The sequence below is a fragment of the Cannabis sativa genome, chromosome X (assembly GCF_029168945.1).
Source record: "Cannabis sativa cultivar Pink pepper isolate KNU-18-1 chromosome X, ASM2916894v1, whole genome shotgun sequence".
Lineage (NCBI taxonomy): Eukaryota > Viridiplantae > Streptophyta > Magnoliopsida > Rosales > Cannabaceae > Cannabis > Cannabis sativa.
Window position 1 is genome coordinate 26,242,451 of NC_083610.1, and position 15,641 is coordinate 26,258,091.

A 15,641-nucleotide genomic window follows, 5' to 3' on the forward strand; every position below is an offset into this window, starting at 1 on the left:
GACAGACCGAGACGAATGTGTCTTGGTTCGCATTTGAATTCGGGGTTTATGTAGTTCACTTTTTTCCAAGCTTGGGAATGCGGGATGTCTAAGTTTTCCATCTTTCACTCTCTTGGTCTCATGCCAAATCAAATTTTCGAATGTTACCGCACTACGATACAATCGTTTCAGTCGCGGAATCAAAGGCATGTACCACATCACTTTTTGGGGGATAAGTTTCCTATTCTCCTTACTCTTGTTTACTTTATGGCGGGATAAACCGCAAGTCGGGCAATAATTCATGTCTGCATATTCCTTACGATATAAAATGCAATCGTTCGGACATGCATGAATTTTTTCATACTTCAATCCTATAGAATTTAACGTTTTTTTCACTTCATAAGTAGATTCCGGAAAGCAGTTGGCAAATGGTAAGATATCTTTAAAAGCAGCTAAAAATTGAGTAAAACATTTATCGCTCACTCCATTTTCTGCTTTTATGTTGTAAAACTTTACCATTGTTGGTAATCTTAGTTTTTTACAACCATCGAACGAGGTTTATCAGCATCACTAAGAAAATTATCGAATTTCTCAGGATCATTAAGAAATTCCTCCTGTGCTTCGTTAAGCAAGTCCAATGGATAATCATCGAACTCATTACCCTCGATATCATCTACCCTTGCTTTCCTAATGGATATGGATCATTAGGTAAATGTTCGCCATGGTAATACCAATTAGTATAACTTCTATTGAAACCTCGTAAATACACATGGTCCTTAATCATTGTAATATTCCCTTTAGATACATTACAACAATCTACACACGGACAATGAATACGATCGTGATTTGTAGAATTCTTTAAGGCAAACTCTAAAAATGCATCGAACCCTACTTGAAATCGCAAAGGTGTCTCTCTCCTCACGCATCCATGATTTATCCATAACAAAAATCCTATCCAAAAAAATTCAGTATTTAGTAACTACTTATAGCTAGTTACTAATTACACAATGTAACTAACTAAGTTTCTCACAATTTATTCATATTAATTTATAAATTACTTAAATTCTCGTTTTAGATTAGTTCATATTATTAGGTTGTTTTGTTGATTAGAATGTTATTAAAATGTTAAATATTTCTAATAAATAAAATTGAGGGGAAAAATTTTTGGTAAAGCAATAAAGGTATTAACTAATATTTTCCCCTTTTAATTAACTTTTGCTCTTTATTTTCTTTGAAAAATAAAAATCCACATTGAACCTCTCAAATGAAAGAAAAAAAATAAAAAAAGAAGGATTTTATATGTTTATTTTGTTAATTTATTTAGTAACTAATTATATCTAGTTACTAATTACACAATGTAACTAACTAAGTCTCTCACACAATTTATTCATATTAATCTAAAAATTACTCAAATTTTCGTTTTACATTAGTTCATGTTATTAGGTTGTTTAGTTGATTATAATGTTGGTAAAATTAAAAAGTTTTCATAAATGTGAATATTATTATTTTTTATGTGACCTAACTTCTTATTACTATGTTATAATTAACTATATTATGAATGGTTTTAGTAAGATTTATCCTAATTCTACCGAAATTTGGGCAGCATAACGGCTGTAATTGGACGTTCCCAAAATTTTTACAAGTGCCTAAAATAACAAACAAAACAGATAAACAATACAAAATTAATCCACCCATCCGACCGCAGTACATGTATTCGCAGAACCTACTTCACTACGGATGAATATTTAAGATATTCAAACTCAACTAACATGCATTGATAATTAATTATATATTAAGAAAAAGTTAGTAAAAGTATATACCTATAATTGCAAGCCCAAATACGCTACACACAAAATTATGCCGAACCCCTATAATATAAAGAAATACAACGAAATTACAAAATTAATTATTTCATAACTTATAACTAGTTATAAAAAATTGTAACAAGTTACTTAGTTACTAAATTATACATACATATATATAATCAATTATATCTCACACTATTATCTCAAAAAATAAAATTATATCACACACTAATTCCATTTTAAAATTTTTATTTCTAAACTAATTTTTTTGAATCTAATAAAATCCCTCCAATGTCATTTTATTCACAATAAATATACATTGCAAAAAATATATAAAATACAATTACAAAATTTATTTTCATAAAAAATATACACACACTATATACACACACAATATATACACACATTATATACAAATATTCAATAAAATATACAAATACATTGTGGTATAAATTATTACCTAATAACCGCAATCCGACGACCACCGTAAAAAATCCCGACACTATACACATAAAACACAATAATATTACTAATAAAATAAAAAAACTCAAATAATAATTTACAAAAACATAAAATAAAACAATATACATAATACAATAAGAATAGAAGCAATATTTATACCTTAAACGAGGTTGAGATTGAACAATTTCTCAACAAAAATGGGTGGCCGGATTTCACACCCAAAGTTTACTATTTGGGTTCGGATGACACTTTTAGAGGCTAAAAAATCAGAACTTTTTAGGTGTATGTTATTAAGTATCGAAAATGGAGGATTTTAAAAAAAAAATGGGCTGAAATGGTTGAGAAATGAGGGAGATAGGGTGGGGAGAAGGTGGTGGAGGCGAGGGTTTTGGCTGAGAAATGGGTCTCTGGTTTTTCTGGGTTGCTGAGTGAAGTGGGGAGGAAGAAGGAAGGTCGAGCAAAGGGTTATAGTCTGATCGACCCTATGCCGTCGGTTCCTTCATAGGAACCGACGGCATAGGGTACACGTGTCAGATTTACGTGTACCCTATGCCGTCGGTTCCTATGAGGGAACCGACGGCATAGGGTAATTCAGAAAAAAAAAAAAATAATAATTTCCAACCGCCTCTAAATGGTATAATGCAATTTTATACCTACGGTTTTTATCAAAAAACCGCCTCTAAATGTCAATTTCGAACATAGCGGGTATTTTCACACCCTTTAGCTTCCCTTTTTATAAATGGGGTTGAAAAAACTGCCTCTAAAGGCTAACATTGTAGTAGTGAGGAAAAATAAAAGGCAAAAAAATCAACAATTTCATATTTTCTTTGACCAATTTTATTATTCTCAACCAAACATATAACTTCATTGAGCATGAGGTTTAATTTTTTTATTTTATTTTAACACAAAGCAAGAAATGCAGGATCCTAGAAATTCAACACACGATCAATGGCTCAAAAAGATTAAGTTAGGAGAAGTACTCTATATTCATTGCCACGTATTTAAGATTTTCTTTTAATTATTATTTATTATTGAAAATCTAAATTATTATAAATATTGTATCACAACTATTCCAAATTAATTAGGATTATAAATAGTCGAGTAGTACTTATTTAAGTAAGCACTCATAGGCTTATACACATATAAAACATCACTACAAAAAATTTTACTTTTAGTTAAAACAAAATTTGTGACTAAAAATAAAAAAATTATGACGAATTGTAAATTGTTATTTCTATATTGTGACTAAAATGTCTGTGGCTAAAAGTATTAGTCACAAAAATTATAATATGTTGTGATTAAATGTATTTTTATTCACAAAAATTACAATTTGTTGTGATTAAATATATTTTTATAATACATCTTGTGACTAAAACTTAATTAGTTACAACTTATAGCTAAATAGTATATTTTAGTCACAAGTAATTTTTTTTGTTGTGATTAAAAATTATATTTAGTTACAAAAAATTTATATGATTAAAATATTAACACTAAAAATAATTATTTTTTTAGTACAAGCAAATCTTTGAGATATAACTAGAGCCCCATGTTTTTAATTAATCTTTTATATATATATATATATATATATGAACATGCAACAAATAGAAAAGGATGTTAATTAGTAGTTGGCCTACTTGATCCACAGAAAATAATAATCCATTAGTGTCATAAAATTTACTACTAATAATTAGTACTATCCACTTTGTACTCGATCGTAAAATTTGTCATTTGCTCATAATTATTTTACTTCGAATGGATGCATACTCGGATATATATAACACTTGTAGAGTTTTGATGATGATGATCAAATACCAAAGAAGCCCATAAAAAATAAACTTTATACATATAAGTACGTACTTTAATAAATTTAAAAGTCTAACCAAGTCCATCTCTATAGCTTTTTCTTCCGTCGTGTGGAAAATACGTACAAGCAATTACTATATCCCCAATTATTTTTAAAAAATTATACTCTATATATAATATATTAAATTCATATTACGTTTAATTCACGTATAATTAGTTTTTTTTTTTTTAATTAGCTTCAATTAAGTGATTTAAGTACAATACATGTATGTTTAATTTTTTTTAATTACGTAATACATTTTTTTTTTTAAATTTTAAATAAGGTTTGAGATTTTGATCTTTAAGAAAAAAAAATTTAACTATTGCCACATTGGTGTGTCATCTGGATATGATTATATGTAAACGTATTTTTTAATTTTTTAAACTTTTCTTAATTAGGTAACATATCTGATCTGATAATGCATTTATTGTAATTAACTATATTCTTAATCAAAACTCACATAATTAAATTTGAGTGTGTCTATACATAGACTGGATTCGTAAATTTGATATAATTATTTTTTATTCCCAAACTTTACGAAAAATATGATGTGTGAATCGATTTACAATAACTAAAATGGAAAGTAATCAATTCTTTATTACAACTATTTTAATTCAAGATATAAAATAAATAATAATAAAGTTTAAAATATAATTAAAAATATTTATAATATTTTAAATTTAAATTTTTTTATATAAAATATTTACATAATTCTTTTTTATTTTAATTCAAAGTTAAACTAATAAATTTAAAAAATGATTAAAAATATGTTGAATATTTTAAGTATTTAAAATTTAAAATTATATGAAATATCTACATAATTTTTATTTTTAAATATATATAATAATTTCAAATACGGGCGTTACAAAGATTTTTCCCTCTCTCTTCACTCTGTTCGACTCCCGTGCGAGCTGGTGCCATGGCGAAAACTAGGGCTAAGAATGTGGGGAAAATGAAGGTTTCAGGCAAGAAAACTAAGAGAAAGGGTTCGAATTCATCGGCTGAAGTGAAGAAGACGAAGACAATGGATGAAATTCTGGGGGTCGCTCCCCTGGAATTCTCAGATGATGAAGAGGATGACGAGCAATTGAAGGATATGAGCCAGGAGCTGTTTCAACCACTATCCCCTGATTCTTCTTTGCGATTGTTGCAGAGGCAAGATGAGATTGTTGCAGACTTTGGATTCTTTCTTGCGGCTAACCAAGAATGCCAAAGTTCAATCTCGAAGGGTGTTACGATTACACCACCGATTCTCAAACCTGACTCGGTGAAGAGGAGTTTAGACTCTTCTTTTGTCAATTCAAAGAAAAAGGACAAAGTCCAGATTACAATGGATGACATTGAAGATGAAATTTCCTACTGGAGCTCAACTATTGTATGTTACGTACTTGGTGCCAATCCACCTCTCTAGGTACTGGATGGATTTGCTAGGCGAATTTGGAAAGGCAAGGTGGACAAAGTAGGTATGATTTCACATGGCATTTTCATAATTCGATTTACAAGTATTGCTGAAAGAGATGAGATATTGGTTGGGGGATACATTTTCTTTAATAAAAGGCCTGTCATTATGAAGGCTTGGGATCCAAATCTCAATCGAAAAAAAGGAAGATATTAGGACAGTGCCTATTTGGATTTCGCTAGAAGATCTAGAATTGAAATATTGGGGGGAAAATCTTTGTTTAAGATAGTGGGGCAGCTAGGAAAACCAATTATGGAAGATGCAATTACAAAAGAAAGGGATAAGCTTACATTTCCTAGAGTGCTAATAGAGGTTTCAATGCAGCAGGATTTCCCTGATTTGATTTATTTTGACAATGAGCATGGTAATGAGGTTTCGGTGGCAGTCAAATATGAATGGAAACCCATCGTTTGCAAGCATTGCCAAGGGATGGGGCATACATCGGACGACTGCAGAAGGAAAGAGGGGAAGAAGCAAGAAGGGGTAGTGAAAGATAAGAGTAAGACAAAGGACATGGGAGTAGAATTGCAGAAGAATATTGGTGATTTCCAACCAGTGATAAAAGGTTGGAAACCAAAAAATAAAGAGTTTTTGCCTGATACGCATTTGTCTAACACTTTTAAAGCTCTTGAGCTGAATGATGATACTGCAGGAATGGAAGGGCAACAAAAGATGGATCAAGAGGGGTCAAGCAAAGGAGGGGGAGAGAGCCTCCTCTTCTTAATGGATAGAATACTTAGTTGGAACGTCCGAGGAATCAACAGTCCAAACAAGCAAAACGAGGTACGGCAATTTATTGTTAGGAATAATATTGGGCTTGTTGGTCTCCTTGAGACGAGAGTTAAGGCTCCAAAGCTTGGAGCCTTACACTTGAGAATGTTTAGTAATTGGTGTTTCACTTCTAACATAGCTTGGCATAAAGGGGGAAGAATAATAGTTGCTTGGAATCCGTTGAGCTTTGAAGTAAATATTATCTCTTGTTCTAGCCAAGCTATGCATCTTTTTGTTGTCTCCACAGATAAGAGGCATCAATGCTTTGTCACTTTTGTCTATGGTTTCAATAATGAGGAGGGAAGATTTAAACTTTGGTAAGAATTGACGCTCCACAAAACTGATGTACCATGGGTAGTTCTTGGGGATTTTAATGACATCATTGAGAGAGATGAAAGGATAGGGGCTCGGGTAAAGTACAATCCTTCTTCCTTTAAGGATTGTATTGTTGTTTGTAACCTTGAAGATGTCAAATTTGGTGGTAGTTTTTTCACTTGGAACAACAAACAAAAAGGTGAGGATCGGATATATTCTAAAATTGATAGAGTAATGGCAAACCAAAGTTGGATGGAATCTTTTCCTAATGCTGAGGCACTCTTTCTTAATGAGGGGTTATTTGATCATACTCCTGCACTGCTTACGGTTTATCCTTCCATCCTTAGCGGTAGGAAACCGTTTAAGTACTTCAGGATGTGGTCAAGTCAGCGTCTTTATCAGCAACAGGTGGAATCGGTGTGGAAAAGGAATATCAGGGGCACTAAAATGTATAAAATGGTGGCGAAGCTGAAAGCTCTTAAACTGGTCTTACAAGAGATCAATAAGCAGGGTTTTCATGACATTCAAGTTGCTGAGAAGAAGGCCAAGATAAATTTGGAAGAGTCTCAGAAGGCTCTTCAAGGGGACCCTTTGAATATTGATCTTCAGCAAGCTGAGGAAGCTTTTAGAGAGAATTATACTAATGTGTAGAAAGCTTACATTTCTTTCTTACAGCAGAAATCCAAGGTGGAATGGATTAAGAATGGAGACTCCAATACAACAGTTTTTCATGCCAGTATCAAAAATAGAAGAGTTACCAACAGAATCTTGTCTATTGAAGCGAGTAATGGAGAGAAAGTTGAGGAGCCTGAACAGGTGACACAAGATTTCTTGGTTTATTACCAATGCCTTTTGGGAACTAAGATGCCGGGGAGATTGAAAGTGAAACATTCAGTGATAGCAGAGGGGCCGGTTTTATCAGAGTCACAAGCTGAGTTTCTCTTACAAGAGTTTTTTGATTCTGAAGTTAAGAATGCAGTTTTCAGCATCCTTGGAATCAAAAGCCCTGGGCTTGATGGGTTTGGGAGTTATTTCTTTCAAGACAACTGGGAGCTTATTAGGAAAGACATTTGTGAAGCAGTATCCTCTTTTCTGCACTCAGGTAACCTTCTCAAGGAGATCAACTCCATAGTCATTACTTTAATTCCTAAAATCAAATGCCCTAATAAGGTGAGTGATTTTAGGCCCATATCTTGTTGTAATGTGCTTTATAAGGTGGCCACTAAGTTGATTTGCTCTAGATTGGATTGGGATTTCCTTGAGGAAATGTTGATAGAGTTGAAGTTCCCATCAAATTTTATAAGCTTGATTATGACATGTGTGAAGACTCCTAGATACTCATTGATGTTCAATGGATCTCTTCATGGTTTTTTTGGAGCTAAAAGGAGTTTGAGGCAAGGGGACCTGATGTCTCCCTTACTTTTTGTGTTAGGTATGGAGTACCTAAGTAGAATCCTGATCAAGGTGGGGAAGAAAGAGGAGTTTAACTTCCATGAAAGATGTGGTTAATTAAGGCTTAATCACCTTAGCTTCGCGGATGATATCCTCTTATTTTGCAAGGGTGACTTCAAGAGTGTGTATTTCTTAATGCATGGCCTTTTGCTCTTCTCTCTTACTTCAGGCTTGAATGTTAATAAGGAGAAATCAACTATGTATTGCTCGGGCATGACAGATGGAGAGATCCAAAGAATATTGGATATGTCTGGTTGTACTAGACAAAATGACCCGTTCAAATATCTTGGAGTTCCCATATGTGCAAGAAAGATCAATGCAGCCGATTGCAGTTGTCTAGCTCAGAAAAGGGCTGCCCGAATAAAGGTATGGGGAACCCGAAACTTATCTTTTGCAAGCAGATTAGTTCTTGTAAACTCAGTCCTTATTTCAATTCATATTTACTGGAGCCAAATGATGATACTTCCAAAGAAAGTAATAAAAGAGATAGAAGCCATATGTAGAAGTTTCTTGTGGACAGGGAAAGACATGATGGCAGGGGCTGGAAGCATCTCTTGGGAGAAAATCTACACTCCTAAGAAAGAAGGAGGTCTCGGCATAATGAATATTGCCTCATGGAACATAGTAGCCATGGCTAAGCATGTTTGGGCTGTAGCCAATAAAAAACACAATCTATGGGTTAAGTGGGTGCATTGTGTGTACATCAAACAACAAGATTGGTGGGAGTATAATGTTCCCACAACCAGCAGCTGGTATTAGAGGAAAATGGTGGAAATAAAGAACAAAATCAAGCAAGTGCAGTAGCCGCAACAATTTACTGCTGTAAAATATCAAATATCAGCTGGTTACTGCTGGTTTGCTCCTGTGTTTGACAGGTTTGTCTGGGGCAATGAGGTCTGGAATAGACTTAATTCTCGTAAACATAGCTTCTTGATGTGGTTGGCTGTGCAAAACCGGTTGAAAACTCAAGAAAGACTTTATAATTTCAATATCATTGACTCACCCGACTGTATACTCTGCAGCAGGTCACCTGAAAATGTCAAACACTTATTTTTTAAGTGTGACTTTTCTCTTGTTTGCTTGAAGATGTTGAAGGTTTGGCTGAATTGGAGGGTGTAGGCCGATTCTTTGCTTGGGCTGCTGAAGTGTATCCGAAAGTCCAAAATCTCCAAATTCTGCAAGGGTGTAAAGATGGCAGCTGTGGCTGCCTTGGCTTATGCAATTTGGAGAGCAAGAAATGACTTATTGTGGAATGCAACTAGTCACCACGCAGCTGATTTAGTTAAGCAAGTGAAATGGGAAGTTAAGAATAGAACTTTGTATGTTTTACCAAAAAAGTAAAGCAAAAAGATCTAGCTTGGTTTCAAAATTTGTAAATACAAAGTTTGTTTGGTGCTTATAGGTTGTAAAATTGAGTTTTGTGCAATGAACATTCTCATTCATCCAAATATATATATATAATAATATTATAAGATTAATAAAGAATATTCTGTTAATTAATAGGATCAATATAAATATATATATATAAAGGAGAGGTATAAGACGGTGACATGCAGTTTAGAATTAAAAAAAAAATCTAAATATCTAATCTCTCTTTAGTTTTCTCATTTTTCTAATTTTTCTGTTCTACTTAATTCTCTTATTTTTCTATTTTTTTATTCTGCTTTATTTAATTAGAGATCACTAATTAATTAAAAATTAAAAAAAAAATAACTATACATTTCTATATAAAAACTAATAAATAAATATATATGTTAAATAAATTAATGTACATACAATTTTTTTCACAGAAAGATATAGTTAATATTAACTAATATAATTTATCAAAAAAAACTATTAACTAATATACCATAAAAATCAAAATTCTAATGATTATGTCTATCAGCTCATCTCCCATCACATAATAAAAATAAGTACTTATCGATCATTATTTAATTTATTTTATGTACAGAATAAATCTAGGTACTAATAATGATTACAAGTGAAATACGGTGATGACATCAACTTTAAATACAGTGGTGACTATAAATGAGATATGATGATGATAGTTGTTTTAAAATTATATGATGAGTTTTCTATAGATTTATTGTCTTCTTTATATTTTAGATCTCTATTTTGTGTAAGAATTGTTGAGTTTTTTATTTTCTTCACTATAATATTGTACATTTAAAAAAATTACGTGATTTTATATTTACATTTAAAAAAATTGCGTGATTTAATATTTATATAAGAAATTGTATGATAATTTTTTTAATCATTTAGAGTTTTCGATATAGATTTATCATTTTTTAATAATATATATTTTTCTTTGAAAAGATATGCATAAAAAAAATTTAAAATTATTTGATACCGATTTTATTATTCAATTAATAATCATATAATAATTTAACTGCCGCACGTGAAGCGAGACCTGTTTACTTATTATAAGATTAATAAAGAATATTATGTTAATTAATAGGATCAATATATATATATATATATAAAGGAGAAGTATAAAACAGTGACATGGTGTTTAGAATTAATCCAAAAACATCTATCTATTTTTTCCTAAATTCTCTCACTTTTTAATTTTTTAATAGATTTGTAAATATTAATCATCTAAAATAATAATAAAAAGCTCCAAAAAAAATAAGTAACTAATTTATATTTTACCCTATATTATTTTTTTTTTTAAAAAAAAAACCCCTACGTTGAATTTTTTATTTAAATTTTTAGTTAAAAAAAAACTAACAAAAAATACATTAAAAGTAAAAAAATAAAACACATCTTTTTTTTTTCTTTTCTTTTTAATGTATTTTCGTATTTTTTTTCCTTATATAATCCTAAACTTAAAACTAATTTCATATCTCTTTGTTTTTTCTTTCTTTCAATCTATTTTTTTCTTTAGTTTTGTTTTTAATGCCAATTCTCCATTTTTCTCTAATTTTATTTATTTTCTTTTTCTTTTGTGTGCGTTAAAGAATTTAACCAACTATTAATTATTGAGAGAAAAAAAAAATTAAGTAACTAATTTATATTTTACCCTATATTATTTTTTTTTTTAATTATTTTTTTTTTTTAAAAAAACCCCTACGTGGAATTTTTAATTTAAATTTTTAGTTAAAAAAAACTAACAAAAAATACATTAAAAATAAAAAACTAAAACATATCTTTTTTTTTTCCCTTTTCTTTTTACTGTATTTTCTTATTTTTCTTTTTATTTTCTTTATATAACTCTAAACTTAAAACAAATTTCTTTTCTTTCAATGCATTTTTTTCCTTAGTTTTGTTTTTAATGCCAAATTATCCATCTTTCTCTAATTTTTTCTTTCTTTTTTCTTTTTTGTGTGTTAAAGAGTTTAACCAACTATTAATTATTGACAGATAATAAGCAACAACAGTGACATCAATGAACAACATCAAAATATCAATTTTCTATTGGTATTTATTTTCTCTATATTTTATAATATATTTCTTGATATATTACAACTTTTTTTTTTTTGTGTGTGTTAAAGAGCTTAACCACCTTTTAATTATTGACGGATAATGAGCAGTAGCAGTAACATCAATTTGAGCAACATCAAAACATCGATTTTCTATTGGTATTTCTTTTCTCTACATTTTATAATATATTTCTTGATATATTACAAAGTATTGTCAACATCAAAATTCTCAATTTTTTTCTCACTCATCAAAATATTTTTCGATAATTTGGAGAAATATAATTTTTTTTTTTATAATCGACGACTTAACCGTTATCGATAACTTCAAATTATTTATGATTTATTCATTAGTGAAAGTTGTTTAATGTAGAAGAAGTCATTTTTTAAATATTTAATTTTAAATAATATATATGTTACATAATAAAATTAAAATTTAACATTTACGTAATTACAAAAATAAATAAAATATTAGCATAGTCAATTATATATATGTTGCTATTTTTCAATTAGATCACAAAAAAATAATAATTAATCATACAACATATATTTTTTGAGAAAACACAGTGTACTAAATGAGTATATTCCCTACAACTCTAAAATCACTCCAAATACTGCTAATTATTCTCTCTTTGATTCTCTCACTTTTCAATTTTTCATTATGATAAAATTATTTAAAATACATCTATTGATTTTATCTTTAATATTCTTATTTTTTTTAATAAATTTTTAACGTTTAAGTATATAAATATATATATAAATTTTTACCTTTTTTTTTAGTAATTATCCAAATAAGTATTATTGAAAACATAGGGTACCAAATATATTTTTCGAGAAAACACAGGGTACTAAATGAGTATATTTCCTACAAAAATTAATAAATCGATGAAACTCGAAAAGATTAGACTTCAACATTCTTGAAGTAAAAATGTGTTTTGGTTAAAAATTAAGAAGTTAATTAGATAAAATTCTTTCTATTTTCTTATTATTAATTAATGGATTTTATTTGGTATATTTAATTTATAAAGAAAAAATTGCAACTTAAGTACTTATATATAAAAGTGAATAGTTTAACGCACTATTTGATTTATTTTATGTATGTTGACCTCGCTTTTAGCCAACGACAGTGAGTCTTATTTAGCAAGCAACAAGTAGTTTATAACGATTGATATATAGTAAAGCAATATAAAAACAGATGAATTTTATAGAGGTTCAGCCCTGAGCAGTTCAATAATAGTTTAATCCTCGTTATTTGTATTAACTCAAGAACAAGGAGAAAGGTTCCTTTCCTTATGGCTCTTACAATAATATCTCTGAATATGAATTCCTAGATAATATCTCTTTAAGTAAAATCTCTCGACCCTCTGCCGAGTGAGCATGCATCACTATTTATAGGGCTATGAGCTTGGAGAGGAAGTATTTCCCTTCTCGTTACAATGGATATAAGTAGAAAGACTGCATGATAAATACAAAATACACTGATTGTGGGACTTGGACAGCTTGCCATATCTCTGCAATCTGATCCCCAAGTTATAGTGATTTCTTTGATGACTCACAATGAGAAAGCTGAATTCGCTAAGTGTTGGTCGCTCTGCGCGGATTGCTGATCGCTTGGCTCTAGGCATGCATATGAGGCGTCCTGTTCAGACTGTATTCTCTGAGCAGATACTCGAAGTTGATTCCACGTGTCACCATCATGTGATGCCACGTCAGAGTGCCAAAATTGGGATAACATTTGTCCCCAAGTCTGTACGGGACTTTCGAAGTTGCGTGTTGTAAAGAACGCTTAGTTTAATTTCAAAATTAGCAAATAATTAAGATTTGATTTCGAAAATTAGTTATAGATATTTAAATAATTATTTATGTTGTTCTATTTGAATTCTGAATACATTTTATGTCATATAGTGAAATTTCATAATTTTGCATTTTCGGTGCCCGGCAACATGGAACGCGGTGTATGGCTCAGTAGAATCACAATTTAGAATTTTAGTATAGCGGGGCAGTTATTTAGACATTGGGAATGTCGGGAGTAGTCGGGAATTTAGAGCTTTCCCAAAAATACCCTTAAGTGCCTTTTAATCCTTTTAGTGTTGGAGAGGCAGAATAGCCATTTTGCCCCATAAGCTTTTGTCGTTTAGTGGACTTAGTGTGTTGGAATTATTTGATTTATTTGATTTATCATAGCTGAAATAAAGGAAAGGTTTATGCATGTTTTATCATTTATTTAAAAAGATAGAAAATTGGAAATTAAAGAAGTTCTTCCTCTCAAGCTGTGTCTCTCTCTCTCTCTCGGCTTTGCTTGAGTTGCTAGGGCTGGGAGTTTTTCTTAGCAATTCAAGTATTTTCAGCCATTCTAAGTGTAATTCAAGCTAAGGTATAAGTTCTAGTAACCTTCTTGATGTTTTCTTGAGTTTTAAGAAAAAGATGATAGTTTGCATGCTTAGTTTTTGGTTGTTGTTGCTGCTGTAATTATGTGTTGTGTTCTGTAGTTCAAATGTGTTTAATTGAGTGGATTGAAATAGGTGTGATGCATGATAGATGGGTTAACCAAGTTTGTTTTCTAGTGTTATAATATGGTTATATATGGTGAATTGAGCAGGTTTTGTTAGCTAATTAGTTGGATGAGCAAGCTTTGAGTTTTGAACTCAAGCTTGACTCATCAATGGTGGTTTTTGATTCTGAGGGTGTAGGGTTGTTTTGATGCTTTGAGAATGTTCTTTGGGGTATTTAGAACAGGCCTGGAAGGTTGCATGAAGTTTGGAGTTGATTTGATTGAGAAAAGAATTTTTAAAGTTTCCTGCACTGAACCGGAATTCTTGTTCAGTATGGCCTGTAGGAACCGGAATTCCGGTTGGTGTTCTGGGTTCCTCCAAGAACCGGAATTTCAGTTGTAGAACCGGTCTACCGGTTGGGGAAAAATTGGGAACCTTAGTTCTTCCCATTTTTGTGTTGTTTAGGGTATTGCCATGCTTTTTATCAATAGGGAAACTTTTAGTTTCTAGTTTAAGTATTGGGAAGTGATTTAGCGTGTCACTTATCAGTGTTGTGATTATTGTGGTTTAGGAGCCTGTAATTCACCGAGGAGTTCGTTCCACTCAGGTTGACCAACACACCTGAATTCGAAATCGAGGTAAGATTAGTATAACAGTATGCATATGTATTTACATGTTTAGCGTGCATGTTAGGAAGCCTGTTAGATTACTTTAGATATCTATGTTGGCTTCGTATCATCCGACAGTATCACATCAGTACGGCTAGAGTAAGACTAGCGTATCGAGTATAGGCTGATATTATGGTCGATGGTACTGTACTGTTTGGCTGTATCACATTGGTAAGGCTAGGTTATGACTAGCGTACCGAGTATAGGCTGATACTGTAACACATCGGTAAGGCTAGAGTATGACTAGCAACTGGAGTATGACCAGTGTACCGAGTATAGGTTGTTACTCTGTCAAAAGTACCGTCGTACGAACGTTCGAGACTCAGTACCGTGTGAAACACGGGGATTAGGGTTGTGGTCAGGGGTATGGGCGTTTGATCATAACCCGGGATTTATGTATGTTTATGATTTATGCTTTTCTTACTCAGTTTGTCGACTCACGGTGCTATGTTTATGTGTAGGTAAGGGCAAGGCCATAGCTGAGGAACCGTGAGGACGAGCCGATGAAGATGTTTGGTTTTGTGCCCTAAATAAAACCCATTACAATCTGATTAGTTATCAATTTAGAATTTTGAAGTGATTTATGTTTACATGTATTTTACATGTTTATGGTTTAATATACATATTTAATATATGCACAAAATCAGTTAAATCCATAACATATATTCATTCACAATTACAGTAATGTCAATACAGTGGAATGTGATTGAGATTATATGATTCAAAAGACTTAGTCCCTGTTCATCAGTGTTTCGGATTTACACTGATGTGATAATCAACGATGAAGTATACTTACACTTGGAGTAAGTGTTATGTTCTTTCTAGGACATTGGTAAAGTATACTAGTTTCGAATGCATGGAGTATACATTGGACTGGACCGATATTGAACTTGGTCAAAGATATTATAAACTTACCGTTGTATCTTTCCAAGTCAATATCAGAAGTTGATCTTAGATTAAAAGAATCTAAATCCTG

General features: G+C 31.2%; 1 protein-coding gene across 1 annotated transcript; it reads left to right on the top strand.

The window, feature by feature from the left end:
• Window positions 1-7,498: 7,498 nt before the first annotated feature.
• Window positions 7,499-9,327, top strand: LOC115722921 (uncharacterized). Its single transcript, XM_030652301.1, has 4 exons — window positions 7,499-8,138; window positions 8,256-8,838; window positions 8,962-9,095; window positions 9,173-9,327. The coding sequence occupies exons 1-4, from the start codon at window positions 7,499-7,501 to the stop codon at window positions 9,325-9,327; spliced, it is 1,512 nt and encodes a 503-aa protein (XP_030508161.1).
• Window positions 9,328-15,641: the final 6,314 nt, after the last annotated feature.

Bases quoted from the DNA above. Each gene is read 5' to 3' on its own strand.
- LOC115722921 (XM_030652301.1), top strand. From the start codon at position 7,499: ATGCCGGGGAGATTGAAAGTGAAACATTCAGTGATAGCAGAGGGGCCG. The intron at 8,839-8,961 runs GTATTAGAGGAA...TGTGTTTGACAG, and splicing joins GTTCCCACAACCAGCAGCTG to GTTTGTCTGGGGCAATGAGG. The intron at 9,096-9,172 runs GTATACTCTGCA...GTTTGCTTGAAG, and splicing joins TATCATTGACTCACCCGACT to ATGTTGAAGGTTTGGCTGAA.